This window comes from Triticum aestivum, chromosome 1D, assembly GCF_018294505.1.
Source record: "Triticum aestivum cultivar Chinese Spring chromosome 1D, IWGSC CS RefSeq v2.1, whole genome shotgun sequence".
Taxonomy (NCBI): domain Eukaryota; kingdom Viridiplantae; phylum Streptophyta; class Magnoliopsida; order Poales; family Poaceae; genus Triticum; species Triticum aestivum.
The window spans coordinates 323,556,675-323,584,256 of NC_057796.1; the positions used below are offsets into that span (position 1 = coordinate 323,556,675).

A 27,582-nucleotide genomic window follows, 5' to 3' on the forward strand; every position below is an offset into this window, starting at 1 on the left:
CAGCTTCAGAGGCGTGAACTGGCAATTGCCTTCCAACGTTAAAACTGTTGTATCGGCATTGATGCGGTCTGATGAATGCAAGATTGCTGAAACTCGGCGCACCCAATGAGTTGTCGATTCACCTTCTTCTTGGACACAGACGGCTAAATCCACAATTGACATGGGCTGCTTGCACGTGTCCTTGAAATTCTGGATAAACAGGGCCTTTAACTCAGCCCATGATCCAATGGAGTTAGCTGACAAACTTTTCAGCCAAGTACGAGCTGTTCCTTCCAACATCATGGTGAAGTATTTAGCGCATGCCGCATCATCCACATCCAGCATCTCCATCGCCATCTCATAGCTCTCAACCCATGATTCGGGGGGTAAGTCGGCAGTGTAATTGGGCACTTTACGAGGACCTTTGAAATCCTTGGGCAGCTGCACATTACGTAGAGCCGGGGTGAGACACAGCAACCCCAAAGAACTGAAAGCAACACCTGGTTCCACCGAAGTTGTTGGACAAACCGGAGTAAGCTGACGGGCCGCGTACGGCGCTGCTAACTCGGCTTCTCGACGTGCTCTATCGTGATCCACCACGTCCTGAGCATTAGCACCACCGCCCGCCGGGTTATGCCCTCGAGGTGGGTTACGATTCCGCGCACTGCTTGATACAGCTGGTTCATCAATATGCCTGCTGTAACTCTGGCTTGGGCGGGGGATGGAATGAATCCTCTCGCGGCTGTACGAATAAGCCTGCTGCTGAGTCAAGGCTGTCTGAAGGAGCTCTCTAGCCCGTCGCATCTCAACCGCTACTGGGGACTCGCCTTCGACTGGGAGGGCCGCCAATCGAGAAGCAGCGGCGACTATGTTATCCAAAGGGTTGGAGTAATGACCCGGAGGCGTTGATACGTGCTGTGACGGGACATTCTGACGAGGCGGATCCATCGTGCGCGGCTGAACCGGCGCCCCCGTTCCAGGTGCTTCCACCCGGTTTACCACTGGCTGGTTACTGGTTCCTGCTCCTGGCGTGTTAAAGAGATTCCTTGCCTCATAAACCGGAGGCAGGTGAGACCGGTACCTTCTCCTCATTACATCATTTGACGCGTTTTGATCCAACATAAGCCGGTAAGCCTGTGCACCCAACTCGGCCCGCTCTGCAGCCATCCTGGTGTTCTCAGCTGCCAGGTCTGCCTTGGCTTGAACTATCTGATCCTTCACTTTCGCAACTTCCGCGTTATGCTGATCCTGATTCGCCAGGTTAACTTCCGTCGCCAGCAGTGTTGCCAAAGTGTCAAATAAATCGGACAAAACCTGAACCGGCGGTTGCGCAGGGCCTCCTGCCCCAGCTGCTGTCGCCGCCGCTGATCCGGAGATCATCGCCGCTGCAGTCGAAGAGTGCTGCACTGACTGTGTACCGGCCATGAAGATCGCAACACGGCTCGGCGGATCGAAGGGGTCCGGAATACTGTCTTGCAGTTAGTACAATGACTCGGACTCTCCGGTAGATGACTCGTCATCAGAGTAAACAACGGTTTCACCACCAGATGCCGATCTATCCTCAGATTCTGCTCCGTGGATGATTCCCACGAAGGCATGCTTCATGGCAGCCTGAACCCGGGCGGGTCTCGCACGCTGAGCCGTTTCGACGATGTCGGTGCAGATGTCCGGCTCAGGGCCCGGTTCGCCGATCTTGCCAATGAAGACGTGAATACCGCTGAAGGGAACCCGGTATCCGTACTCAATTGAGCCGGCCTCGGGGCCCCAGCCTGCATCGTCGATGTAGAGCTTGCCGCGACGACTCTTGGTCATCCGGCCCACGGCGTATCCCTTGAGCCCTTCGAAGCAGCCCTCTAAGAACTTGAAACCATCATGCGATAGCCCCACGGTGGGCGCCAACTGTCGTGGTTTTGTCACGGCAGATGTCCTAGTGTGAGGACTTAGTCGTGGAGCCATCGCAATGTAGTTAGCTTAAAGGGGTTAAAGCGGGACAAAGGACGCAAGGAGTTTATACTGGTTCGGCCCCTTGCGGTGAAGGTAAAAGCCTAATCCAATTGTGGTGGAATTGCTAGGGTTTTGATGACCAGGGAGCGAATACACTTTGCTTGGCTCTCGATCTATTGTTTCTTGTCCCTAAACCGCCGCCGGGTCGTCCCTTTATATACATAGGTTGACGCCCGACGGTTCACAGAATCTCGGCCGGCTCATAAACGTGTCTGGCTCGGTTTCTACCCTTTCCTATCTTACAACACAAGTTACATATCATATGGCGGTTTATGTTTACGGGCCCTAATCCGCCTTTGGGCCTTGGGCCTTTATGTTAGATCTCTTCCGTAAAGCGCCATACTCCTTGTCTTCGTGGGCTTCAATATGAATAACTCATTATGGGTATAACCCGGCCCCTCCTGGGCGGTTTATACTCAGTAGTAATATCCCCAACACCATCCAAAAGCAGGTTCCTCCCATGGATTACGCTTCTGAATGTGAAAAACCCACCCCCCGGGCACGTAGCATTGAGAATGGAGGAATCAGGGAAGTATCGTGCCTTGAGAACCCTCGCACAGAGGGAATCTGGGACCTGCAGTATCCGCCAAGCTTGCTTGGCGAGTAATGCTTGATTAAACGTCTCCAGGTCCCTAAATCCAAGGCCTCCCTCATTTTTACTTGTACACATCTTATCCCAAGCTATCCAATGCACCTTCTTCTCACCATTGACTGCACCCCACCAGAAGTTCGACGAGATTGATGACAAATTCCGGCACATTTTCTTTGTGAGTTGAAAACAACTCATGGTGAACGTTGGCGTGGATTGGAGACCAGACTTAACAAGGACTTCTCGAGCTGTTTTTGATAGCCCTTGGCCCTTCCATCCCCTACTTTCTTCCCTGCACTCTCTTTAACATACTTGAAAGTTCCGTCTTTGGATCGCAAGGATACACCCATTGCTAGGCAAGTTGTCAAATTGTTGTGTCAATGCTGTATTGGGAGGAGGGGGCCCATGAGGAGTAGGAAAAAATAATCTGGACAAGATTTTGCTGTATCACACTTACACCACCATAATCGCATTGACATATGTCGAAGCGTTGGACAACAAACCGTATGTCGAGAGCCGTTGATTCAGATGACCAAAACACTATAGGCTCTTCGATATCCACCTCGTCGACAATAACGACCGTGCGCGGACGATAATAGAATTGTGCAACTTTTTATTCCGTTCAACACCATCTTCACCATCGAGACGTCACTGCAAACATCACAAAGACCTAATATGGTAGAAATTAAATCCGCACACGATTCCCGCACCTTTCGGTTGCATAGAGAGATCCGAGGCGAGGGAACCGGCGGCGGAGTGGACGGAAAACCTAAACTCTCTTCGGCGTCTCTAGGGTTCACCTGTTTTGATCATAAATCCCATCTGTATAATAGGCACGAATTAAATTTTTTCCCAAAATGAAACAAGAAATTAAGTGGTGATCCTGCTGTAGAGTTCGGCCCGGCCCATGTAGCCCCAACTTAATAAAACCCGCCGGCTGCTGCTTCCCTCGCTCTTCCATACTTCCCTACTCACCAGCTGACGGCGGCGCCGCACGAAAGGAACGAAGCGCCTCTCGCTCCCGCTCGCCGCCGCCTCCGGCGCCGCTGCAGGTCAGGTGCCTTCCTCCCCGCTCCCTCCCTCCTCCCCGTTAACTCTGCCGTCCTTCTTTGTCGCGTACTCCCCCCATCCACATAGCTAGCGCTGGCGGCTGGCGCCGATTCCAGAGCTCGCTCGGCGCGCGCCTCCGGAGCCAGCGGCGGCGCGGCGCTCCTGTTCTCGTGCGCATTTTCTGTTAACAAGTGAGGATCCGAGCTACGGGAGGCCTCTTTCACCCTGCGAATTTTCAGGTTTGCTTGCGGTTATTGCTCCTGTTCGATAGGAAACGCCAGCAGCGAGCTCTAGCTTTGCTGATGTCAGGTTGTTCTAGTAGAGAATATTCTGCTGCGGCTATGCTAGCCAAGGTCAGTTCTTTGATGCCGGCCGTTCTTGTCGCTCGCCGCCCTAGTCGGCTGCTAGGATGTAAGCTTCCGACGATGCTTCCATACCCCGGTCGGTTTGGTGCCTGTTAACATGTCGTGTGAGACGGATAGGCTTTCTGACATGTACATTTGTGAAGAAGATGCTTGTGAAGTTTGCAAGTTCTGTTATTAGGCAAAAACTTCTTAGAAATTTATAGGTTTCGATCCAGAGCTAGTTTGATCGATGTCGCATGTCTAGGAGTTGTTGGTTCTATCTGAAGTGCACAAGAGATTCTGCGGCCTACGTTTGTACTGCTACTGCCGGCTTCAGCAACCAGTGGAGATTTCAACATAGTGGAATTTGCCAGTTGCCGAACTCGATATCTTTCTTTTTGCTTATTTTGATAGATTCATTGCCTGGTGTCTTCGATCGATAGCTATCGCTTCATTGTAGTGGAAGCATTGCTTATTTGTTTACTTCTCATTGGATTATCATTTGGTCATGCAATTCTACCATGCTTTACTTTTACATAAGTTCCAACTCTAATTTGTTAGAATATTTGAGAAATTATGCCACATTATCCTCGAGTCATTGCTCATCGCCTCTGGTGCATCTCTATGGTGCCGAAGAAGCTCTAAAACCGCAGTAGATTGGAGCAAGATTTTTTTTCCTGGAAACATAAGAAATCCAGTGATCGACCATGGTTGGGCCCTTCGGAGCGAGTGTGTTTAAGTTAGGGGAACTTTTTTCGAAGGTAGTTAGGGGAACTTGAGAATGGTGTGTTTGTTTAAGGGGGGTCCCTACTTTAGGGGCCTTGTTTTTTTTTTTGCACTCCAACTATTTCTCCTATAATCTCCTTCGAATTTTATGTTCTTCTCTTTTTCGCATTAAAAAAACTAGCATAGGCGAACTCCAGGCTATGACAAGGTTTGGCTATCAGGGTGACGAGCTCCGGTGAGCTCCCTCGAGTTCCGACGATCGTTGTTAGCGAGCTCCGGTGAACTCTGGTGATCTTCAGTGACCTTCCATGGGTGGCGCGGCGGCCTATGAGCGAGCTCCGGCGGTGTAGGAGCGGGGAGGGGGGGGGGCTACTTTTTCCATACGTGTAGGAAGAAAATGAGGTGTGAAGCGGGGGTCCTTAGGAGGGTACGGGGTGTGTGCAGGGTTGGACTTTCTCTATTACAATTCATACATTTTTTGTCTAAAAAAACCAGTCTGTTTTTCTACTTGTTTTTTTCGCTGTGCTGCACAGTGATAAAGTTTTTCCTTTTTTTTGATTGAGGGGTCTCTGCCTCGGTTAAGTTTTTTTTTTCCTGAGGGAACTCTGCTTCTGTTAAGTTTTTTTTTTTTGAGGGAAGTCTCTGCTTCGATTAAGTACCACGGGGGGATGGTGTCCAAGAACAGCCCAACAAGGCCCATTAGGGTTGTATCAACCCCCTCACTTTGGTCACATCGTCGTACCCCACACCGTTTTCTATTCCTTCCCACTTTTGTTTTCTCCCGCGAGCAGCTCCTGCGACAGCTGAGCTGCGGCCTTTCTATTCCTTCCCACTTTTGTTTTCTCCCGCGAGCAGCTCCTGCGACAGCTGAGCTGCGGCCGCCGCCGCCACACTTTGCTTCGCTGTGAGCAGTCCCGAGCGAGAGCCGGTGGGGGTGTCGGCGAGGGTCTGCCAGCGAGGAGATCGCCGCCGCTGCAGCCTGGTGTGCGCGCGCTCCAGGCTGCCCCGCCACTCAGGCACCGGGTTGCAGATGCCGCCATTGCTCCTGCTAGGCTGCTACCCTCCGTCGCCAGCCGTCCGCGCTGCTGCTGCCACCTTCGCCGCGCACCTGACCGCGCCGCCGCCCGGGAGTCGGCCCACGCAGTCGTGTCGTGTTGCCCTCTGCCGGCGCGCGCGGCAGACGCAGCGTTTGACGTCTATCTTTCTGGCCAGACGCATTCCTCGGTTAGTTCTGCGAGTTGATTCCTTACATTCCGGTTTACGAATCAATGGAGGTGCCCTCGGCGAACGCAGGTAGTTGTAGTAAGCTATACTTCAATGGCCAATTATTTCAATAGTCATATTCTAGCGATAGGGGATAGTAAATATTACACATTCCCACGAGGCGGTGAATCAAGAGATGCGAGAAATACAAATGCAGTAGAAAATTAGTTATACTGTTATACTCGGATAGACTACTTTCTTGTGCGCCTCATCCCATACTCTGATAAATATGGCATGAGCATGCACATCACCTGAGTCAAGGGATGTGCATTCCTTCACCAAAACATTGGTAGATTAGAAATCCTCTTCAAGTGTAGTAGAAACTGCCGGTATCAAGAACGAAATAAATGAATCTCATGGAGGAAACCCAAATAACGGCAATGGTCATGATATATTCAGTTTGTTACTCTGTATGATTTTGTGCAGCACCGTTTGTGATTCTTTTTAAGGCAACCTTTGTAATCCGCCAAAGATACTGCCACCTGCTTAGAATATACTCCCTCCGTTCCATAATTATTGTCAGTTATGGAACGGAGGGAGTATTATTTATCAGTTATTTGCTCTTGTGGTAAAGTAGGTGACATATTACTCTTTGCATCCTTGATCGTAGGGTCTTTGGCTGAACTTAATCCATTTCACACATTGTTTCATTACTTCAGTTGACATACAGATAATTGATCGTCACAGTTTGAATAGATTACTTTTTGAAAGTGGTACCTTCGTGTAGATTTCAACTACAATTTGAAGATGTAGTGGGTTGTGATATGAAACTATTTTGGTAGATCATATTATTTCTACATGTAGGCATTTTGGCCATCTCCTTGGAATTTTCTCATATGGAACTATTTTGGCAACTATTTACAGTACACTTATCATTTGGATTCTGAACATTTTCAGGTGTCTCACAAAATTTACCATGGATGATTTCAGTTTATGTCTACTAAAAAATTTGTTTTCCCCATGCAATGCACTTTGTTCTAAATGTTATCACAATTTTTTTTGCTGAATACCTTATGTTCTCTTAATTTAAGCAGAGCATACAGAGGCTAAAGTCAACCTTAACATGGAGGATGCTAATGCAGTAGTAGATTGGAATGTTGACATTATTGGCCCAGATGGTGGTAGCGGCGCTTGCCGCAAATTGGCGAAAACTGAAGACCCCGATGCCACGGAGTGTTCAAGTTCCTTTGGGGACACACTATCCGGATCTCAGGATGATGCAAAGCCTTCAGAGATTAGTGACATTGAAGTAGACTCACCATTCTGCCGATATCCTCATAATGGTGATGCTGCTGCACTCTTGGATGCAGCCGCTGCTGACAATTTGGATAGATTATTGAAGTAAGTTGTTTGGGTAACTGATTACCTCCCAACCTTGTTTTTCCGCCTTAATATAAATGTCAAATCATGTTTTCAGTAGTTGCTCATCTTGTGATAGACTCGAACAGAATGAAAATTATGGTAGAAGCAAAGTTACCCTTATAACATTTTCCTTGCGGAATCAATTTGGGTAACTGATTACCTCCCAACCTTGTTTTTCCGCTTTAATATAAATGTCAAATCATGTTTTCAGTAGTTGCTCATCTTGTGACAGACTCGAACAGAATGAAAATTATGGTAGAAGCAAAGTTACCCTTATAACATTTTCCTTGCGGAATCAATTTTTTCACTCATGCTAAAAGCATTGAGTTATTATACTCATTTGAGCTGTAATCGCTCTTATCTGGATGATATTTTTCCCTCTGAAAATTAGTCAGAAAACTTCTTATCTTGAATGGCTAATGTGAGACATGAATTTGGTACTTAATATGCCAACCAATTGTTAGTCTGTCTACAGTTTGAAAGGAGCATGATGTTAACCAGTGAGAAATTAAGAAATGACGAATAAACGGCATAGTAATTAGATAGAGTCAGCTGAAGAACAATAATATGCTACACATTAACACTTGTTTGCTGTAGGCAGATACTAGTTTAGGTCTTCTATCAGTTCAGAACTGATTGGAAGTGCATACCCTGAGGAACTTATAATTCATAAGCAATTTACGGATTAGTTATTTGCAGTTGAAGTTTGCATGTGCAGTTTCCTGTACATATATTTGGTGCTATTAGTGCATGAGCTTAATTTTCTATTGAAGGGCTATGTTCCTTCATTGAACTCTTTTTGACCAGTTTCTAGACTTCATCTTTGCTGGTCAGAGCATTTGTACTCCAATATGTTAAAGTCCAGTGTCCACTTGGTGCGCACCCTCCACAAGCTATGGGTCCATGCACACAGCTATGGGTCCATGCACACATAGCACCCTGCTTGCACTTTGTCTCCCCTTGTTGTAAAGGGGTTGATCAGGAAGTACTTTTACTTTTAGACCAAACTAAGCATTATATATGCTAGTCACTTTAGACTTTTAGTGTGGCCCATGTGGGTACTATGCCATGCTACAACTCTGTAACCATATGAGCCACATGGCCCAGGCTGCAAAACTAGTCAGGTGTCACTTTATATTTAATACCCATCATATGTAAAAATTCTTATAGTGATAAAGAAGCATGTCTTCGATCTGATGTAATTGATTCCTGAAAGTGGGACTTAACAATATCACAAGTGAAATGTTTACTCTTCCGTCCAACGCACATGCTGGCTCTAGTTTGTGATTTTTTTAAGCAAGTAAATTGATTAAAGCTGATGCCTTTCCCAAACCCTTCTCCATCAAGCTAAGGCCCTTGCAAGTTTGATGATGCCTGTACTTTAGATGTACAATATGCCATTCAGTTGTGTGTATGTTTCTAGTTTTGTAGCAATGCCTGATTTCTTGGATTCCTATCTGTGGTGTTATCTCAGTGGTCTTACTATTAACATGTGGCACAACCGCGTAAAGCATATTTGAGTATTTAACGCAACTTATCATCCATTGCAGAAAGAAAAAAGTGACTGATCATTGGAGAAGCTATATCAGCCCATTAATGTGGAGATGCCAATGGTTAGAGCTGCGGATGAAAGACTTGCAATCTCAAGTATCCAGATATGACAGGGAGCTTGCAGTACTTAAACATGAGAAAGAGTTACAGACAAAAATGATTGAGTTGGACTGTTCCTCGTCGAGATCAGTGCCCTTCTCTTCTCATTGCTGCAGGAAGACTATGAAGAGGAAGAAGAGAAAGAGAAATGAGGAGAAAATCAATGCTCCCTCATACATCGCAACCCACACCATATTGTCTTATTATGGTAACCATTGTGTTCTACTTCACACAATTTATTACAATCTGCCCTAGTGAGATCTCATTACAATCGTCCTGCAGAAAAAGAGAAAACGGAAGGTGATGGCCATTCTATTGACGACATTGGAAACTTAGGTAACACTGGCAATTGCTTCATGATTTCAAAACAAATATGATCTCTCGAACACCTAAAATGCTAGTGATTATATTGTTCTACTTTCTGAATTCGTTTTCCTAGTGCTTTTGTCCAGAAATAATGTGTTGCATACTTATAGAGCACAAAGACACTGTTGGTTGCATCTTGTATAGAGGAAGAAACTCATTTCCTGCTTACGATAGTAGTAGCACTCTAGATATGATGACTCAACTAATAAAAGTTATACTCATAATTGCATGTCAAGGTCAGTTTAACAAGAAACCATACATATTGTAATCAGTGCTCTGTTTGCTGGAAATAAATAAAAATGATTTGTTTTATATGTAGCAGATTAGTTCACAAAAGTTTTTCTGACCTTTCAGCAGATGACAGCACAAAAGGAAATAATGACGCTGACTGGCTACTCGGTAATGGAGACGATGCTACTGTCGAGCAGATTCTTGTAAGCATTCAGTCTGTTCAAGACAGAGTCTGTAGTCTGAGATCAGATCTCAAGAAAGCAATGGCCAAGAAGAGTAAGGGGCTTCTCCTTAAAGTCAACACACAGGTCAACGGCGCACAGAGCTCTAATTGCTCACATGGAAAAGGCAAAGTTGCTGAAATGCCTGAAATATCACCTCAAGATGCATCGGATTGTGATATGGGTGATACGGACATGCCCGATAGTGCTGTCTCAAGCTATGGAGAAGCTAACAATATGGATATTTTTGAGAGCACGATGAACCTATTGTCAGTTGAAGATCCAGATAAAATTGGTGAACTACGCCAGGTAAGCTACCACAACTCTTTTATATCACGCCATAACAAACTAATTCGTCCACCTATTTGGAGGAGCTTGAGCTCCAACCTCTACCACCCCACCCCTTCAAGAGCCAAAACTCTCCACAACAATGTTTCTGGTTAACTTCTCCTATGCCATAGATTCTACACTATACACGTCATACAGGTTTGACAAACCTTGACATTTCCATGTGGCTAACAATCCAAGTTAGTGAATCAAGTAGGTAAAGGCTAACAATGATAGATTGTCTACTGAAATATTTTAAGCATGATCACTAATGGGATTTGATGCGTACTAAATCATGGGTAGTCTTAAAAGTGGCAATTTTAAAGAACTGTGTATTTGAAGGAGATGAAACCCAAAAGAAAATCGTTGGGGCGTAATCTTAGCGACACGCTATATTGGAACCCTGGTGTGGTGTCGATCTTATGGGTTTCAACTCTAGTCTACCCCAGCTTGTTTGGGACTAAAGGTTTTGTAGTAGTTGTTGTTATTGTTGTGGTGGTGGTGTATTTGAAGGAGGTCAACTCTTTACTATTATCTTGCTTTGCTTACAGACTTCAGAAGATGTATTGATCGACAACCAACCAGCTGAGGAAGGGTATCAAAATTTTGAGGTGATCAGTCACCCATGCCAGCGACTACGGGTATCAGTCAAGAGGGAACAGGTACCTGTCAAGAGAGAAACTGTAGCACATTCTGAGGATGAGAGCGTCGCCGCCCCCATGGCGGTCGTCAAGGAAGAAGGCACAACCAGGATGGGCCTCCAGGGGATCTTGAAGCCCTGCTACACGGGTAAGAGAAATGGGAGGAGGCCGAAGATTCTAAGGCGCGGTGGTTCATCATCTGCTCTCAGCTCATGGAGGAGCGCCCGCACTCGCAAGAAGAGGAAATCGTAGATGCAGATCGTCTCAGTGAACACACCCTATCCTCTCGCTTCGGTTCTTCCGTTTAATTAGATGATGATGACGGCAACTGCACACTTCCTCTCTCTTTTTTTTCCTTCTATCTGACTGATGACATTTTCGCGGAGCCAGAAGAGAGTGATGGAAAATGGCGCTATGGCTTTCAGCCGCGAGGTGCTTGTAAACCTAGCAATGTCTGTTTCTGTTTCTATTGTTGTTGTTGCGTCTGGTCTTTGTTCTGAAATAGTCGAACTTTGGTTGTTACAGTGTAACTTTTGAAAAGGCTTTCCTGCAATGTTGTTTATTTTCAGACGGGCACTTGCGCGCCAACTCCTTGACTCTACTGAAAAACGTATTTTTGCGTGCAGTTTAAAAGAAGAAAACCACTGAGTTCAGACTAATGGAAAACTTTCATCTATGTCTATGACTACTTGTAATGAAGAAAATCCCATCCACCTGTACGATTGAACGTGCTTCTAATTCATGTTGTTTTCCCTGTTTCCAAATTCATGACCAGCAGCAGTGCTCTGAAAACAGAGCTCGTTTCCTCCGTATAGCTGCAGCCGGCAGACGAGAATTTGGTGCTCGGGCCAACAGGGAGCAACGGAGTGTTGTAGGAACTTGGATACAGAACGGACATGAAAACGTGAAACATGAGTAGTTTATTCCATCCAGTCCAGTACGGCGAGTACCTACTCTCCGGAAAACGACACTACTGCAACGTGTCTGCCTTGCGTATCTTTGCCGTGGACACGAAAAATACATGGAAATAATGCAGGACTTCGTGAAGAAATGTATTACTCCCTCCGTTCGGAATTACTTGTCTCGAAAATGGATGTATCTAGAACTAAAATACGTCTAGATACATCCATTTCTGTGACAAGTAATTCCGAACAGGGGAGTACGTGTGTACAAGCTCTCCGGATTAGAGCATCCACGGCCGGGCTCGGCAAATCCCGTGCTTTAAACGTCTGCGGACAACTTCGGTCAAACACAAACAACGTTGGAAGGCTCCTCAAATATCGTGATTACACAACTTCATTCCTCATATAAAAATCTCAAATCCATGCACATCGATCATATAGATAAATATTATATATAAAGTAACATTTGTTCATAGAAAATACATAGTCAAACATAAAATTTATTCAAAGTGCATAATTCAAACATTAAACTCACTGGTTTTCACTGTGGGTTCACATATGCTTCATAAAATCATTGAGTAGTTGCGTGCACGTGATAATCTCGAAGTTGTCGACACTTTTTCAGAAAGTTCACAATATGCTCTGCATCTTGTTTCAGGAAGCGACGGACATATACTCTGGACTTCTCAAAGTCATGCATTCAGACTGTCCCTTCATCCTCATCCTCAACGATCATATTGTGTAAAATGACACAACATGTCATCAGCTGCCACAAAGTCTCTGATTCTCACATCATTACAACTCCACGAACAATACTCCAACGAACTTGGAGCGCTGCGAATGCCCTCTCCACATCCTTCTTAGTTGCTTCTTGCATTGTTGCAAAGTAGCATTATTTGTTGCCATGCAAGGTAGCACTTGTTGATGGTGTAGTTGCATGGCAACACATCCCCATCGCAAAATCTCTTGAAAACAACGAAGATCGACGGAGCACATTGATGTCATTGTGATAAGCTGACATATGCCAAAGAACCTATGCCAAATCCACAAGTCCCTTGATGTCACTACTTCTAGTATGATGGAGGCTCTTTGATGTGACCTTGATACACCTTGCATGAATCTCTAGGTTAGTTCTTTCATTGCCAATGCATGCAATCAACTGAACCGAGCATAGCTGAAAAACCCCTTGCCGCTCCAATAGCCATCAACCTTTTTGTATCTTGCACAGTTAGTTCTCTGAAATACTCTGCTCCAGACACCTTCATCACGACGCGGGCAAATCTCGCAGTGGTATCAAGGCATGTGCTCTCCCCCATTTGAACCATCTCAGCAATGGCATCAACTATGATACCTAATGTAAGCATCCTCAAACCAACCATGCATTTATGCAATGGAGAGAACAAGAGTTGCCCGCAACAATCCCTCTTGAGCTAAGTAGGGATCATGTGCATCCACTCTCTTCACCGCGCAAGAACAAGGGTTTGCGCCTACGGGAGCATCAACGAAGTAATGAATCGAGGAATGCTGATCCGGGCTAGAAGTAGTCCTTGTAGAGTAGTCGTGCGCCAGGACCCTAACCAGAACCCTCCTCTCTTTGATTGAACACTTGAAGTTCAGAATGAGTTGTACCAGTGGCGAAGCCAATGTATAGGCTGTGTAGTCAAATGACTACACAACTTTGTGGAAAAAGTATCATATATAAGCACAAATCATGCCAAAAATAATACAAAATTTGTAGAAATACATATATCTTGACAACACAAGATTGAGTTGACTACACATGATTAAAATCCTGGCACCGCCACTGAGTTGTACTTCCCTCTACATTTTCTCATGGATGCTGATTATCATCATCAAGTCAGCACTTCGTCGTCCGAATCTGACGAATCGAAGAACTCTTTTTTAATGAATTCATCAAGCTCCTTGTTTTGATACTCCTCATCCGACAAACCAGGCGAATCCATCATTTTGAAAACAAAAGAATCCAAAAAAATTGCTCAAACATTTTGTCGAACACATAGCGGCAAGGTGTATGACGTAAGAAGCAGGACATACTGCGGTGGCGTCCAGTGTGATGAGAATGGTGAGGAGTTTTGTGCCGGTGGTGGCGGCGATGTGGGTTCGGGACGACGATGGAGCTAGGAGAGGGCCGTCGCGGATAAGGGAGAAGACATGAGGGGAAAATGACAAATCTGGCTAGGTCGGGACGATTTGATGAAATTTCAGGTGGGTCTCTTTTGTCTGGTCCGGTGAGGCGGACACGCTCAGGCATGTCCAGACCTCCCATATCCATCCCAGATATGAGAGGTGTCGGTCAGCCCAGACGCCAGTGACCGAACTGTTCACCCAGACGTGTAGGACCAATATAAGGGTCTTGCTGTAGACGGTCTTAGGGCATATCCAACACGGACTCCTAAACTACCCGCAACTATCCGGACCGAGTGGTCCGGACGTGATTTCCCATCCAACGCGGTACCCCATCGGTCCGTGAGTCAGGGCGTCCGTTTTCCCGCAAACCCGAGGCAAACCAGGGGCTTTGCAAGCTTCCAGACCGCTGCCACGCATGTGTCTGACACCCTGGTCCAATCAAACCCCTCATGCTTGAAAAACCCTCTCCGCGTGAAATGGTTGCCGCACATTCATGCCTGTCAGCGCCGCTCCAGAGCGCACATGACTCTGCGGCATTAATTTTTCTGCGGCCGCCGGCTCCATCGACGAGGAGGAGATCGTCATCTCCTACGCGACGAGGACCAGGCGTCGCCGTAGCAGTCACGCTGCTCTCGGAGGCCACGGCCACAAACGATGAGTTCGTGCGGCAGATCGACCTGCTGGCGGACTAGTTCCTGCGGCAGATCGAGCTGGGACCAGTCCGCCGACAAATACAACATTTTCTTGTAGGGGTGAGCGTCGGAGATGCCGTGCCGATGAGATAAAAGGTGGGTTGTTCAGTCTGGCGTATCTGCGCCCATTAATTCCGAAAGCAGCGTGGAACAGATCGATGGAGCGAGTGGTCAAGATACGCACTCGCAAGCATGGAGCTAGCAGTAGCAGGTGAGTTGGCTTCCGCTTTCCACTACTACTTCACTTTCATCGGCGCGAGGCCGCGACGTTGTTGCTGATCGAGTTAGCCAGCTACCACTCCAAAGTCCAAACGTGATCTTGACCACAAAGAACCTCGGTGCATGCTTGGATCCTCTGCGCCGCTCGATCGGCTCCCTCTTTTCTTTTCCCAGGTGAAGTCGCCGTTAGGCATCGATATCGCACGCGCACAGGATCAAACAAACCAACGAACCTGAGTAGGGTGGGCCAGGGCGAGCTCTTGGGTCTGCTGCTTCCGTCTTTGAATGGTCCGGCCAGGCATAGTCCAGCTGAACCAAACATGTGATCACGTGCCAGTTTTGTCTTGGTCTCGCGTGATGGGAGCCATTGCGTGGCAGCTCTGTCACTTTGCGTGGCAGCAGCTAGCCACCCGCGGTTTCGACCATCGCCATCTCGTTCTACTCCGGCCCCTTCGCGCCTTTGCTTGGAGGCTTCCACGCTCCTCTTGCAGCTTCACCAGTTTGTACCGTTTCGTCAACGTTAAAGGTGCCAATTAGTAAAAGCACCGTCACAATACACATGGCCGAACGATACAATACAAGCCATGCAAGCAGATCGAAAGAAAACCGAGAGGGCGAAATCGAATAAAAATAGGACAAAATGACAAAGAAGACACCGCCGGACAAGAGCACACGATGGCGTGAGCCCACCGTCACAATCCGACCGCTCATGTCCGAGCTCCACAACGACACCCCACAAAAGTTGCATCGCAAGGTGTTACCGCTATCGAGTCCAAACATGTATGGGTTTTCATCTGGGGCCTGACCTCGGAAGGAAATCCATTAAAACGTCCTTAAAAGAAAAGTGACACTCATAGATGCCCCGTCGTCTGCATCAATGTACGAAGCTTTCGCTTGAGCCCTTACCCGCACCATCAGACGCCTGCGCCATCCCTAACTGCGTGGAAGTCCAGCCCACCAATCTAGAAATCGGCCTTGACACTTCTATTGTAAGACCACGAGCCATCCATCGCTATACCCATTGCCGCCCATGCAACCAAGGGCCACAATCACCACCGTCACCACGGCGCCCGTTACAGAGCGGACCTAATAGCCCGCCATCCGGGGCCACTGCTCCGGCACTCTAAGCCAAACATCTCGTCGACGCAAAACGCGCTTACGTCACCCACTAGGAAGGGAAGCAGACACCTCCCAGCCGACCCATGAACCCCACTTTGATAGAAGAGCGGAAAGAGGTCACAACTGACACACCGGCTACCTGGCAAAGAGGCACCAAGCCACACTTGAGGGAATCCAGTCCCGAGCAGGGGGCAATGCCACATCACCATACCAGCGACTAGGTTCGTGTCGTTGGCCGACTTGCGACACGCCCCACCAGAGGGGGCCTCGACCACCGCCCCGTCAGATTAGGTCGCTCCAGATCTTGACTGGGGACACCCAGATAGCCGGCACTCCAACCGCTCGGGTAGCCTCAGCCGTCAATCATTGCAGCCTCCAATGCCCCCCATGACGAGTCAATCTCCGTCGCCACCTATAGCGGGCCACCATCCAGTCATCAATCAAAGCCAATGCACCCGCAGAGAAATGCACGCAATGCCTGCCCAGAGCCATCCGAGCACATTGGACCGAGCCAGGCCGGCACCAACTGCCATCAAACGACTACCACCACAACCACACCAGCACATCCACCGGCATAATTCACCATGGCAAAGGCACCCGCACGTACCCCGCCCCTCTTGGTGAGCAAATCTGACCGAGAAACCCGCCACTGCCACTCCAGGCACGCCCTGCCACCATGCCTCCACACCCCGCCAGTGCTGCATCTCGACCTAGCAGCATCGGGCTGTGTTGATTCCACCATGCAAGGAGACGAGAAGGCCCTGTCGATGCCGAACGGGCTTCGCCGGACAATGCCCTCTGGCGTTGCTGAGGGGGAGAAGGGAAGGGGATGGAGGGTACCGGTAACGGCTAGGGTTCCCTCCCTGTCGCATGCGGGGACGGCGCATGGAGGATGGGGTGGGGTTTTTCAACCAATTATATATTCTCGGAGTGAATATACATGTAGTTCTAAAATAAGTACGTTTCCAAGTGAGAAGATCTTAGGACTCTTTGATCATAGTATAATAATATTATATAAATAGAAAAGCTATAGAAAATACAATGACATGTATCTTAAATATAATAGGTATGAAAAAAAATAAGTCGTCTAGTTCGTAGCATAGAGTGTTTCGGTCAAGTATGAGCTAATGCTTATTTTTGAAATATGAAGGATCAGAATGTGAATTTGTTCCGCAAAACGAAGAACTCTAAATAAAATTTTCCTACAAAAATTACATCCTACAAAATTCTTGTAAGCCAAAGAAGGTTTTGCTCTATCTAACTACGATTCAGATAGTTGGACCCTTTTTATGTAGAACTCCCTCCATTCAGTAATCAACATATCACAAGATGCTATCGCTCCATATGAGCTGCCAATGCTCTACATTCTTATAGCTTTATAGCTTTAGAGCATCTACAATCAGATCCCTTACTTCCTAAACGTCCGGGCGGGCAGCCCAGACAATAAAGCGTCACTCAAACGGAACCCAAACCCAGCCCAAACGTTCGGGTTGTCTCACACTCCTCATATCCATCCCAATGTCGGCGGATATGGGGACGCCTGCTCGAAGCCGGACGCGTCTGTCGCGTCGTATCCAATAGGTCGGACCCTTCACAAATCTCTTCAAATCGTGCCCAACCTAGCCTGACATATCCTCTTCCTCTTTTCTCGTCTGCCTCGTCCCCTCCTCCTACCTAGCTCCGTCGCCGTCTCCAACCCATAGCGCCCCCACCACCGGCCCCGACCCCCCTCCCCGGTTGTCCGTACCAGCCCGGTACATCCTACTCCTACGGACAATCACCTCGCCCTCTATTTGTTCGATGAAATGTTCGAGCTATTTTTTAGATTATTTTGCTTATTTGTAGACAAATGATGGATTCGTCAGATGATTTTTGAGAACAAGGAGCTTAATAATTTCATATACAAAGATTCCGTCGATTCGTCGGATTCGAACGATGAAGATGTTGAAATGATATTGATGATGAGCATCCAGGAAGAAATTGAAAGTAAGTGGAGCATGTTTTAAGCTTCAAAGGTTCCATAAAGGCAGGAGAGTTGTTCCCAAGGATAGGATCATTGGCGCACGGCTTCTCTACAAGGATTGCTTCAAACCTGGTCTAACGTACCATGAAGGGTTATTTCGACGTCGCTTTCTGACGAGCAGACCATTGTTCTTGTGCATAGTGAATGATGTGGAGGAATATGGTTCTTATTTCAAGCCGAGGAAGAATTGTTGCGGACAACGGTCGTTCTCTCCTATAAAGAAATGCACGACTACTATGAGAAGGCTTGCATATGGTAAAGCCGCAGATGGCGTTGATGAGATTGTCTAGACGGGGGAGAGCACATACCTTGAGGCCACGATGAAATTTGCATGCGCCATGATGAAGGTGTTTGAACCGAAGTATCTGAGAGAACCAACTGTCGAGGACACGGAAAGTTATTGGCAGTTGGAGCAGCAAGATGTTTCCTAGGTATGTTCGGTTCAGTTGATTGCAAATACTAAAATGCAAAACAGGTAAACGGTAAAAATGCACTTCATGGTGAATTTAATGATGCCAATTTGTATTACGGGTGTTTGTATTTTTTTCTATAAACCTATCAAATATGCACATGTTTGACTTTTAAAACCTATTATGCACTACATTTTTTGAAACAGGGTCAGTACATATTTTATAAAGTTATTACGGTTCTCTGGAAGCCATTTCATCTCACTTGCAAGAGCCCCATTTTTGGCATTTCCCTCCATCTCCTTGTACAGCCGGCCGCGCAATGTCTGGCAGTTTCGGCACCATGGGTACCCCAAGCAAGAAAGATCCTCTTCGTGGTTACCAAACACAGCGCGTCGCCATCACCTGCCGTTCGGCGCAAACTAGGAGCTGATAAATACGACATGCGGCCAACAACATATATAGGAGCCAGAGGTTGCCCAGAAGAACACGAGGCGTCACTGTTGGGCGACGGAGAGATATGAGGGCCATACCCTGCGCCGTGTCGCTCATCCAGCTGCTGCTGCTCGTCGCGCCATGGCGAGGCGGCGGCGCGACGGCGGCCGGAGCTCTCAACTTCACGAGGGCGGACTTCCCCGGGGACTTCGTCTTCGGCGCCGGCACGTCGGCCTACCAGGTACGTGCGTGTTCGCTCGGCGTAGCGGCGCAGTTGTTTGGTCCTAGCGCTTGTTTCCCGTGATGGAACGGAGCAGGCTTTGCTTTGTTTTTCCCGTCGATTTGATGGGTTTCTTGCTTGGTTTTGTGTTGCGGGTTCAGTACGAGGGGGCGACCGACGAAGACGGGAGGAGCCCAAGCATTTGGGACACTTTTACTCATGCAGGTGATGATAAATCTCACATCTTATTGGCTCCGTGCTGCATGATCATATATTCATATTTACATGTAGCTTCATGGCTAAATGGTTTTTTTTTCTCTTTCTTGAGTTCCTTCCATGATCATGCTAGTGATCACTGATTGTAATTTCTCCAATTCTGAATGAAAAAACAGAGCACCTTCTATGTTGGTGAAAAAACAATGCTATGAGCTTAGTTTTTTTTGTTACTCTTTTGCATATGATAATTCAGTGCCAGGCACCACCGTATATCTGGGATGAAAGAAGATTTCTTATCTAGCAGAACTAGTTGCCTGCACATTTTATAGATCATGGGCAATTTTAAGACTTATGATGTGCAAATCAGCGGATTCAGAAATAACTTTTCCGGTGACTGAGGAATAGAGAGTTCAATATGTATTTTTGTGAACAAGTCTGCTCTGTTTTACAACTTACAGCAGTGTTATTTATCTCTTGCTTACCTGAAACATGTGTTGAACAAGGCATAATTTGGCAGAGAACAGAGCAATTTCTCTAAACTCCAGCTAAAATCCTCTGCCCCAGAACTTGCTCTATCTCGTTCCACCTCTCAAGTCTCAACACAAAAGTACAGTACTAACTTGTGCTGATAGTGCACGGAACTGACGATGACGTTGTTGATCTGACCGTGACCGCAGGGAGGATGCCAGACAAGAGCACCGGCGATTTGGGCGCAGACGGCTACCACAGATACAAGGTCTGCATATGTTCCTCCGCCAGTGCACTAGGCTAGCCTAGCTTAGCTTGCATACAAAAGTGGGGTCGTCTCTTGAATTTTTCGGATCGACAGCGATGCCATGCGTTGGTTTCTAGGCGTATGTATCGTTCTGGTTGGAGCTCATGTGGCTGTCATTTTCAACCTTTCTTGTTGACAAATGGATTCTACGCCGCTACGGCTTTCGTCAGAACATGTGCAGGCTCATTTCGGAAGAATTGAAAAATGTGCAGAAGAAGTTGTAACTTGACCATTTGTGCGTGGAATCCTAGTATTCGAATTCACCGTGTCAAATGACGTACCGTTAGGTTTTCGATGCTCGGTTATTTTTTCTCTTATATACTGCATTTTGTAGGAGGATGTGGAGTTGATGAGCGACACCGGCCTGGAGGCGTACCGGTTCTCCATTTCCTGGTCCAGGCTCATTCCAAGTAAGAGCACACCAGTTGCACCTCATTTGAAAGACCAAGATCTGTCGTCACCCTTGCAACCTCCCCTGACTGATGATTTTATTTTCTCCCTTCCCTTCATGAAAACAGGAGGAAGAGGGCCTATCAATCCGAAAGGTCTAGAGTACTACAACAACCTGATAAATGAGCTGACAAGAAGAGGTAGCAGAAAATATCCATGAATCAATGTCGGAATTCCCTTTTTCAGGCTCATATCCTTGTGTTGTGTTACCCATCACTGCAGGGATCCAGATACATGTCACCCTGTACCACCTCGATTTTCCTCAGATCCTCGAAGACGAGTACCACGGCTGGCTCAGCCCCAGGGTCGTGTAAGAAGATCTTACTATTTGGCTACACAAATTATTAGTACATTCTGATGGGTGTTGGAACTTGCAAGTGCAAGGGTGTGCATTGCATTCTGATGGGTGTTGCATGCATGCATGCAGGGATGACTTCACGGCGTTCGCGGACGCGTGCTTCCGGGAGTTCGGGGACCGGGTGCGGCACTGGACCACCATGGACGAGCCAAACGTGATCGCCATCGCCGCCTACGACAGCGGCGCCTTCCCGCCGTGCCGCTGCTCGGCACCCTTCGGGATGAACTGCACGGCGGGGGACTCCACCGTGGAGCCCTACACCGTGGCGCACCACTCCATCCTGGCGCACGCCGCCGCCGTCAGGCTCTACCGGGACAAGTACCAGGCGACGCAGGGGGGCGTCGTCGGCATGAACATCTACAGCTTCTGGAACTACCCCTTCTCCCCCACCCCCGCCGACGTCGCCGCCACGCAGAGGTCGCTCGACTTCATGGTCGGCTGGTGAGAATTAAGATCTTCTCCATGGACATGTCCCGTTTATCTACTATCTATGATCTATCTATAACTTGGACCTTCTTGTTTAGGATCTTGGACCCCTTGGTGAAAGGAGACTACCCTGAGATCATGAAGAAGAAGGCCGGGTCACGGATTCCGTCCTTCACCAAAGAGCAGTCGGAGCTGATCCGTGGGGCCATCGACTTCGTCGGCATCAACCACTACACGTCGGTGTACGTCAGCGATGGGAAGAGCGGCGCCGACGCGAGCCTCCGGGACTACAACGCCGACATGTCTGCTACATTCAGAAGTATGTCTAGATAGAGTATATTTTTTGGATCAAGAAAGCATGGTTCAAACCACCTGACAAACAATGAAATAACTGTGTCGTTTGTTTGTTTTGTGTTTCAGTGTCAAGGAATGATAGCGGTACTGGTCAGGTGCTTCTGTTACTCTTTTCTTTGATTTTTACCTTTTCTTTGGACGAATTTTGGGTAAAGCCAGTCAAATTGTCCTTTACCTATCCATTATTGGTACAGTTCATCCCTATCAACATGCCCAATGATCCACAAGGGCTGCAATGTATGCTCCAGTACCTCACGGACACATACCAGAACATCCCTATCTATGTCCAAGAAAATGGTAAGCCTTCTCATCTTTTGTCTATAATCTTTCTGTTTACAGTATCTTCCATTGTTGACATAATATAGTATCCAAGATCATGGGCACTGCAGTCTTATGTGTTCTGTAATCCTTCGGAAGTGCCTAAAATAATCCAATGATGATATTCCACATTGCCATAGTTTGAAAGAAAAATATACATTGCCGGCAAATTCTGCAAAACTGAGACACGACATTGCCGCTTCATCACCGAGTTACTATGTATCAAGTCAAACATTAAATCAAACCTTTCTGGCCTATTCTTCCACGTTATCATATTTCAGGCTATGGGCGGTTCTTCATCGACTCGGTCAATGATCATAACAGAGTGGAGTACTTAAGTGGTTACATCGGGAGCACACTCGCTGCACTCAGGTGAGCGTTATTCTGTACATCACTGAAGATGAATATTTTGTCTCAACTTGGTGTTATTAGTAGAGTTTAAGCCATTGGGTTCACAAGGGGAACACTTAAAAACCTTATTGTAGGAATGGAGCCAACGTGAAGGGCTACTTTGTTTGGTCATTCCTGGACGTGTACGAGTTTATGGCGGGCTATTATTCGCGATACGGACTGCACTACGTTGATTTTCAGGATCCTGAGTTGCCAAGGCAGCCAAAGCTCTCTGCTAAGTGGTACTCCAAGTTCTTAAAGAGTGAAATTGGGATAAACATAGAGAACATGGTTAGTCCTCACACGAGGTCACATGCTCAACAATGAGGTTAACTAGCAGTGCATAGAGATATTCAGGTCGGGGGGACTGGAGAAACAAGAAAAAGTCCAGATGGTTGCTTATAATTTTTCTTGTTCGGTTTGGAAAGATGGAATTTTATTCGTCCTCTTATAGTTGATGGTGGCTCACCATCATGTGTTTTTCTGATGAGAAATAGGTTTGTACCCTTATGTTCTTGGTGTCATGACTAATTACGTTTTGGTAATCAGATATAAATAAAGCAGACCATACTTAAGCATGTGAGTTTTTTTTTTTGCGAGAAAACCATTTGAGTTATTGTCTATGAAGTTCGAAGTAAAAAATGGTGAGAATTTCCAATGCTTGTCTTCAAGTGCCAAAGTGTCTTTGTGCCAAATTGCCAAAAAAAAGTGCCAAAGTGCCCTTGTGCCGAAGCGATGCATCCATGATAACTTCATGCATGTGCAAGACCTGATTAAGGACCTCAATCGCACGAAGAGTCTAGGGCTATTCTTCAAATTAGACGTCTCCAGCTCTTCCCTCAAATCCTTTTAACTCGCAAAAAATATATTTTGAGAAGTTAAAACCTATCTGGCTCTTCCCTCAAAACCGTTAACTCGTCAAAAGATTGGGGGGAAACTCCTCAAACCATATGGTGACCCTACCAAAAAATTGGTTCGCCCATTGGATTTGGTCATTGCTTGGATTGGTGGCAAATATTTGGCGTGCCCAGCTCGCCCAGGTAGCTCCCATCTAAATTTGAGTGAAGTTTGTTTTAAACTTTGAACTCATATGGCTCGTCAGAATCAAACCTCAACCTCTTAATCCCTGAAATCAACGTCATGTACTCATTGATCCTGATCAATTTCGACCTTGGAGCTGTTTGGCGTATCGGGATAAGGTCCATCCCGGCGGGGATTAAGATCTATTCTCACCGACACCCATACCCCCACATGTCATATCCATCTTCTTCCACAACCCCTTTTCTCCCGCTCTCCTGCAATCAGCGTCGATCCTCATCCAGCACCTCCCCATCTCCACGGGGGTCGGGCGCCTCAACACTGTCCAACCCGCGCTCGAGGACATCGCATTGGTGGCGTCTGGCCGCTCAATTTCGTGTCCACTGCCGCCCCGCCTGGTGTGATGGCTAATAACTAATGTTTACACCCATTAAACTTGTCCATAATCTCACAAATAAGTCCCGTGGCTAGCTTAGGAATCAATCCACGTGCTTGCTTGTTTAGGTTAGCTTTTTTGAGCTTCTCTCGCCGAAGCTACTAAACCTGACATCTCGTACGAGCCCATCGAGCTACTGCTATGGAACCGTAGGTCCTGTGGAGAACTACTCACGCATCATCATGGAGGCAACAAGGTGATCAATTCCCCCTCCGACAGAGTACCAGCGCAGGCCTCCAAATGGCATCGCGGAAGAACAGAGGCTTGCGGTGGCGACAAAATTGTTTCGGGTCTCGCTTGGGGGTTTCACGATTTTAGGGAATTTATAGTGTTGCAATTAGGTGAAGGGGCCTCCGAGGGGCCAACAAGCTCACCGGTGTCCCCCCTGAGGGCGCGCCACCTGAGCTTGTGTAACGTCCAGATAATTAAGCTACAGTAATCCCTTATTAATGATGCCATGTCATCATTTTCACTGTTGCTAAATCCCTCTTTGATTCAATCCAGTTCGAATTCAAATTTAAAATGAAGTCAGATAATTAAAATTTTCAAATGTCGAACCTAAATTGTTCATCACATGGCAATTGTTCCATAGTTAATTATGGTGTGATCCAATATTTTTACAAAGTGGTTTAGTGCCCTAAAATAAATAAAGCAGAGGGCAAAACAATGATTTAATTTCTTTTAAAACTATAAAAATACTAAACTATTTTATTTAAGGTTAGCAAACATTGTGTTGGTCACTTGAATAATTCATGAAAAAATATTGAAGGAAAAGAGATTTCACATATAAATATACTAACTTGGACATCTTTTGTAGTTATGAGCACTCATTAAAATATGACATGCTAAAAAGTTGATGTTGGACAAGGAAGACAACTTAATGGGTTATGTTTTCCTATATCCGAAACATTATATTGTCTTGGATCATCCAACATGTTGAGCTTGCCTTTCCCTCTCATGCTAGCCAAATTCTTTGCACCAAGAAGAGATACTACTTGTGCTTTCAAACATTCCTTAACCCAGTTTTGCCATGAGAGTCCACCATACCTAACTATGGATTGAGTAACATCCTTCAAGAAAGTTGTCATCGGTGCATGCAATAAAAAAATTGGTCCTTAAATATGTATGATCTATTAGTGCGAAGAAAATAAGCTTTATACGAACTTGTGATGGGGAAGAAATAAAAGCGACGGACTGCATAATAAAGGTCTTTATCACAAGTGGCAATATAAAGTGACGTTCTTTTGCATTAAGATTTTGTGCATCCAACCATAAAAGCGCATGACAACCTCTGCTTCCCTCTGCGAAGGGCCTATCTTTTACTTTTACATTCTACCCTTATACAAGAGTCATGGTGATTTTCACCTTTCCTTTTTACACTTTTTCCTTTGGCAAGCACTTTGTGTTGGACCAATCCGGATATATATATCCACTTGGATGTAGGTTTTCATAAAGTATTATTGTTGACATTACCCTTGAGGTAAAAGGTTGGGAGGCGAATCTATAAGCCCCTATCTTTCTCTGTGTCCGATTAAAACTTTAAACCCATAAATATCACGTGAGTGTTAGCAATTGTGAAAGATTAAATGATAGTCGAGTATGTGGAGTTTGCTGAATCAAAGCTCTTATGTAGACCCTTCCCGAAATAAGATGAATTGCAATTGTTTGATGACTAAGAGCATGGTTTGTTAGTTTCAAGAAAGTTTATGATCTATACTTTAACATGTGAATAGCTTGTTACTTGATCATGAAAAGTTTTATGAGATGAGCTACTGTTATGACATATAATGATGCTAGAAAAGGTGATTGAAATTATCATTGATCAAACTTGTGCACCTGCTAGCATTCACACTTTATAAATTATTTTTTTATCATTTACCTACTCGAGGACGAGCAGGAATTAAGCTTGGGGATGCTGATACGTCTCCAACGTATCTATAATTTATGAAGTATTCATGCTATTATATTATCCATCTTAGATGTTTTATATGCATTTATATGATGTTTTATATGATTTTTGGGACTAACCTATTAACCTATTGCCCAGTGCCAGTTTCTGTTTTTTCCTTGTTTTTGAGTTTACAGAAAAGGAATACCAAACGGAGTCCAATTGACGTGCCAATTTTTGATGATTTTCTGTGGACCAAAAGAAGCCCCCGGAGTAAAAGAGTTGGGCCAGAAGAGTCCCGAGCCGTCCATGAAGGTGGAGGGCGCGCCCTACCCCCCTGGGTGCGTCCCCCTGCCTGGTGGACGACTCGGAGACCCCCCTGACGTGAGACCTACGCCAAAAATTCCTATAAATATAGAAACCTCCAGAAAATAACCTAGATCGGGAGTTCCACCGCCGCAAGCCTTTGTAGCCACCACAACCAATCAGGACCCTGTTCCGGCACCCTGCCGGAGGGGGGATCCATCATCGGTGGCCATCTTCATCATCCCGATGCTCTCCATGACGAGGAGGGAGTAGTTCACCCTCGGGGCTGAGGGTATGTACCAGTAGCTATGTGTTTGATCTCTCTCTCTCTCTCGTGTTCTTGATTTGGCATGATCTTGATGTACCGCGAGCTTTGCTATTATAGTTGGATCTTATGATGTTTCTCCCCCTCTACTCTCTTGTAATGGATTAAGTTTTCCCTTTGAAGTTATCTTATCGGATTGAGTCTTTAAGGATTTGAGAACACTTTATGTATGTCTTGCATGTGCTTATCTGTGATGACAATGGGATATTCACGTGATCTACTTGATGTATGTTTTGGTGATCAACTTGCGGGTTCAGTGACCTTGTGAACTTATGCATAGGGTTGGCACACGTTTTCGTCTTGACTCTCCGGTAGAAACTTTGGGGCACTCTTCGAAGTTCTTTGTGTTGGTTGAATAGATGAATCTGAGATTGTGTGATGCATATCGTATAATCATACCCACAGATACTTGAGGTGACATTGGAGTATCTAGGTGACATTAGGGTTTTGGTTGATGTGTGTCTTAAGGTGTTATTCTAGTACGAACTCTAGGATAGATCGAACGGAAAGAATAGCTTCGTGTTATTTTACTACGGACTCTTGAATAGATCGATCAGAAAGGATAACTTTGAGGTGGTTTCGTACCCTACAATAATCTCTTCGTTTGTTCTCCGCTATTAGTGACTTTGGAGTGACTCTTTGTTGCATGCTGAGGGATAGTTATATGATCCAATTATGTTATTATTGTTGAGAGAACTTGCACTACTGAAAGTATGAACCCTAGGCCTTGTTTCCTAGCATTGCAATACCGTTTACGCTCACTTTTACCACTTGTTACCATGCTGTTTTTATATTTTTAGATTACAAAAACCTATATCTACCATCCATATTGCACTTGTATCGCCATCTCTTCGCCGAACTAGTGCACCTATACAATCCACCATTGTATTGGGTGTGTTGGGGACACAAGAGACTCTTTGTTATTTGGTTGCAGGGTTGTTTGAGAGAGACCATCTTCAACCTACGCCTCCCACGGATTGATAAACCTTAGGTCATCCACTTGAGGGAAATTTGCTACTGGCCTACAAACCTCTGCACTTGGAGGCCCAACAACGTCTACAAGAAGAAGGTTGCATAGTAGACATCAAGCTCTTTTCTCGCGCCGTTGCCGGGGAGGTGAGTGCTTGAAGGTGTATCTTTAGATCTTGCAATCGAATCTTTTAGTTTCTTGTTTTATCACTAGTTTAGTCTATAAAGGAAAAGTGCAAATAAATGGAATTAAGGGTGCCTCATATGCTTCATCTTTTCAATGTCTTTCGTGAAGAAGAATTACATAGAATGCTTGGCATAAAATATGTGAATGATGAGCATTATTGCAATGTTGTTAGTATGAATTCTTTGAATACCCATGGTGCTAATGATATACAAAGCCACAAGGTTGGGG

General features: G+C 46.1%; 2 protein-coding genes across 6 annotated transcripts; both read left to right on the forward strand.

Annotated features, from left to right (window-relative positions):
• The first annotated feature begins 3,485 nt into the window (after positions 1 to 3,485).
• Positions 3,486 to 11,321, forward strand: LOC123181784 (uncharacterized). Of its 5 annotated transcripts, none has more exons than XM_044594122.1 (6): positions 3,486 to 3,624; positions 6,990 to 7,296; positions 8,868 to 9,175; positions 9,250 to 9,303; positions 9,688 to 10,094; positions 10,664 to 11,321. In XM_044594122.1, the coding sequence occupies exons 2-6, from the start codon at positions 7,019 to 7,021 to the stop codon at positions 11,003 to 11,005; spliced, it is 1,389 nt and encodes a 462-aa protein (XP_044450057.1). In that variant the 5' UTR covers positions 3,486 to 3,624; positions 6,990 to 7,018; the 3' UTR covers positions 11,006 to 11,321. The 5 variants fall into 5 exon arrangements, with proteins under 5 accessions (XP_044450057.1, XP_044450058.1, XP_044450054.1 ...); XM_044594123.1 differs by having other exon boundaries at positions 3,545 to 3,629; XM_044594119.1 differs by lacking the exon at positions 3,486 to 3,624 and adding an exon at positions 5,515 to 5,985.
• A 7,393-nt stretch (positions 11,322 to 18,714) lies between these two features.
• LOC123169383 (beta-glucosidase 22) lies at positions 18,715 to 22,783 on the forward strand. Its single transcript, XM_044587226.1, has 12 exons — positions 18,715 to 18,939; positions 19,080 to 19,143; positions 19,812 to 19,870; positions 20,244 to 20,319; positions 20,428 to 20,499; positions 20,582 to 20,669; positions 20,787 to 21,158; positions 21,242 to 21,462; positions 21,564 to 21,592; positions 21,692 to 21,794; positions 22,097 to 22,187; positions 22,301 to 22,783. The coding sequence occupies exons 1-12, from the start codon at positions 18,784 to 18,786 to the stop codon at positions 22,530 to 22,532; spliced, it is 1,563 nt and encodes a 520-aa protein (XP_044443161.1). The 5' UTR covers positions 18,715 to 18,783; the 3' UTR covers positions 22,533 to 22,783.
• Positions 22,784 to 27,582: the final 4,799 nt, after the last annotated feature.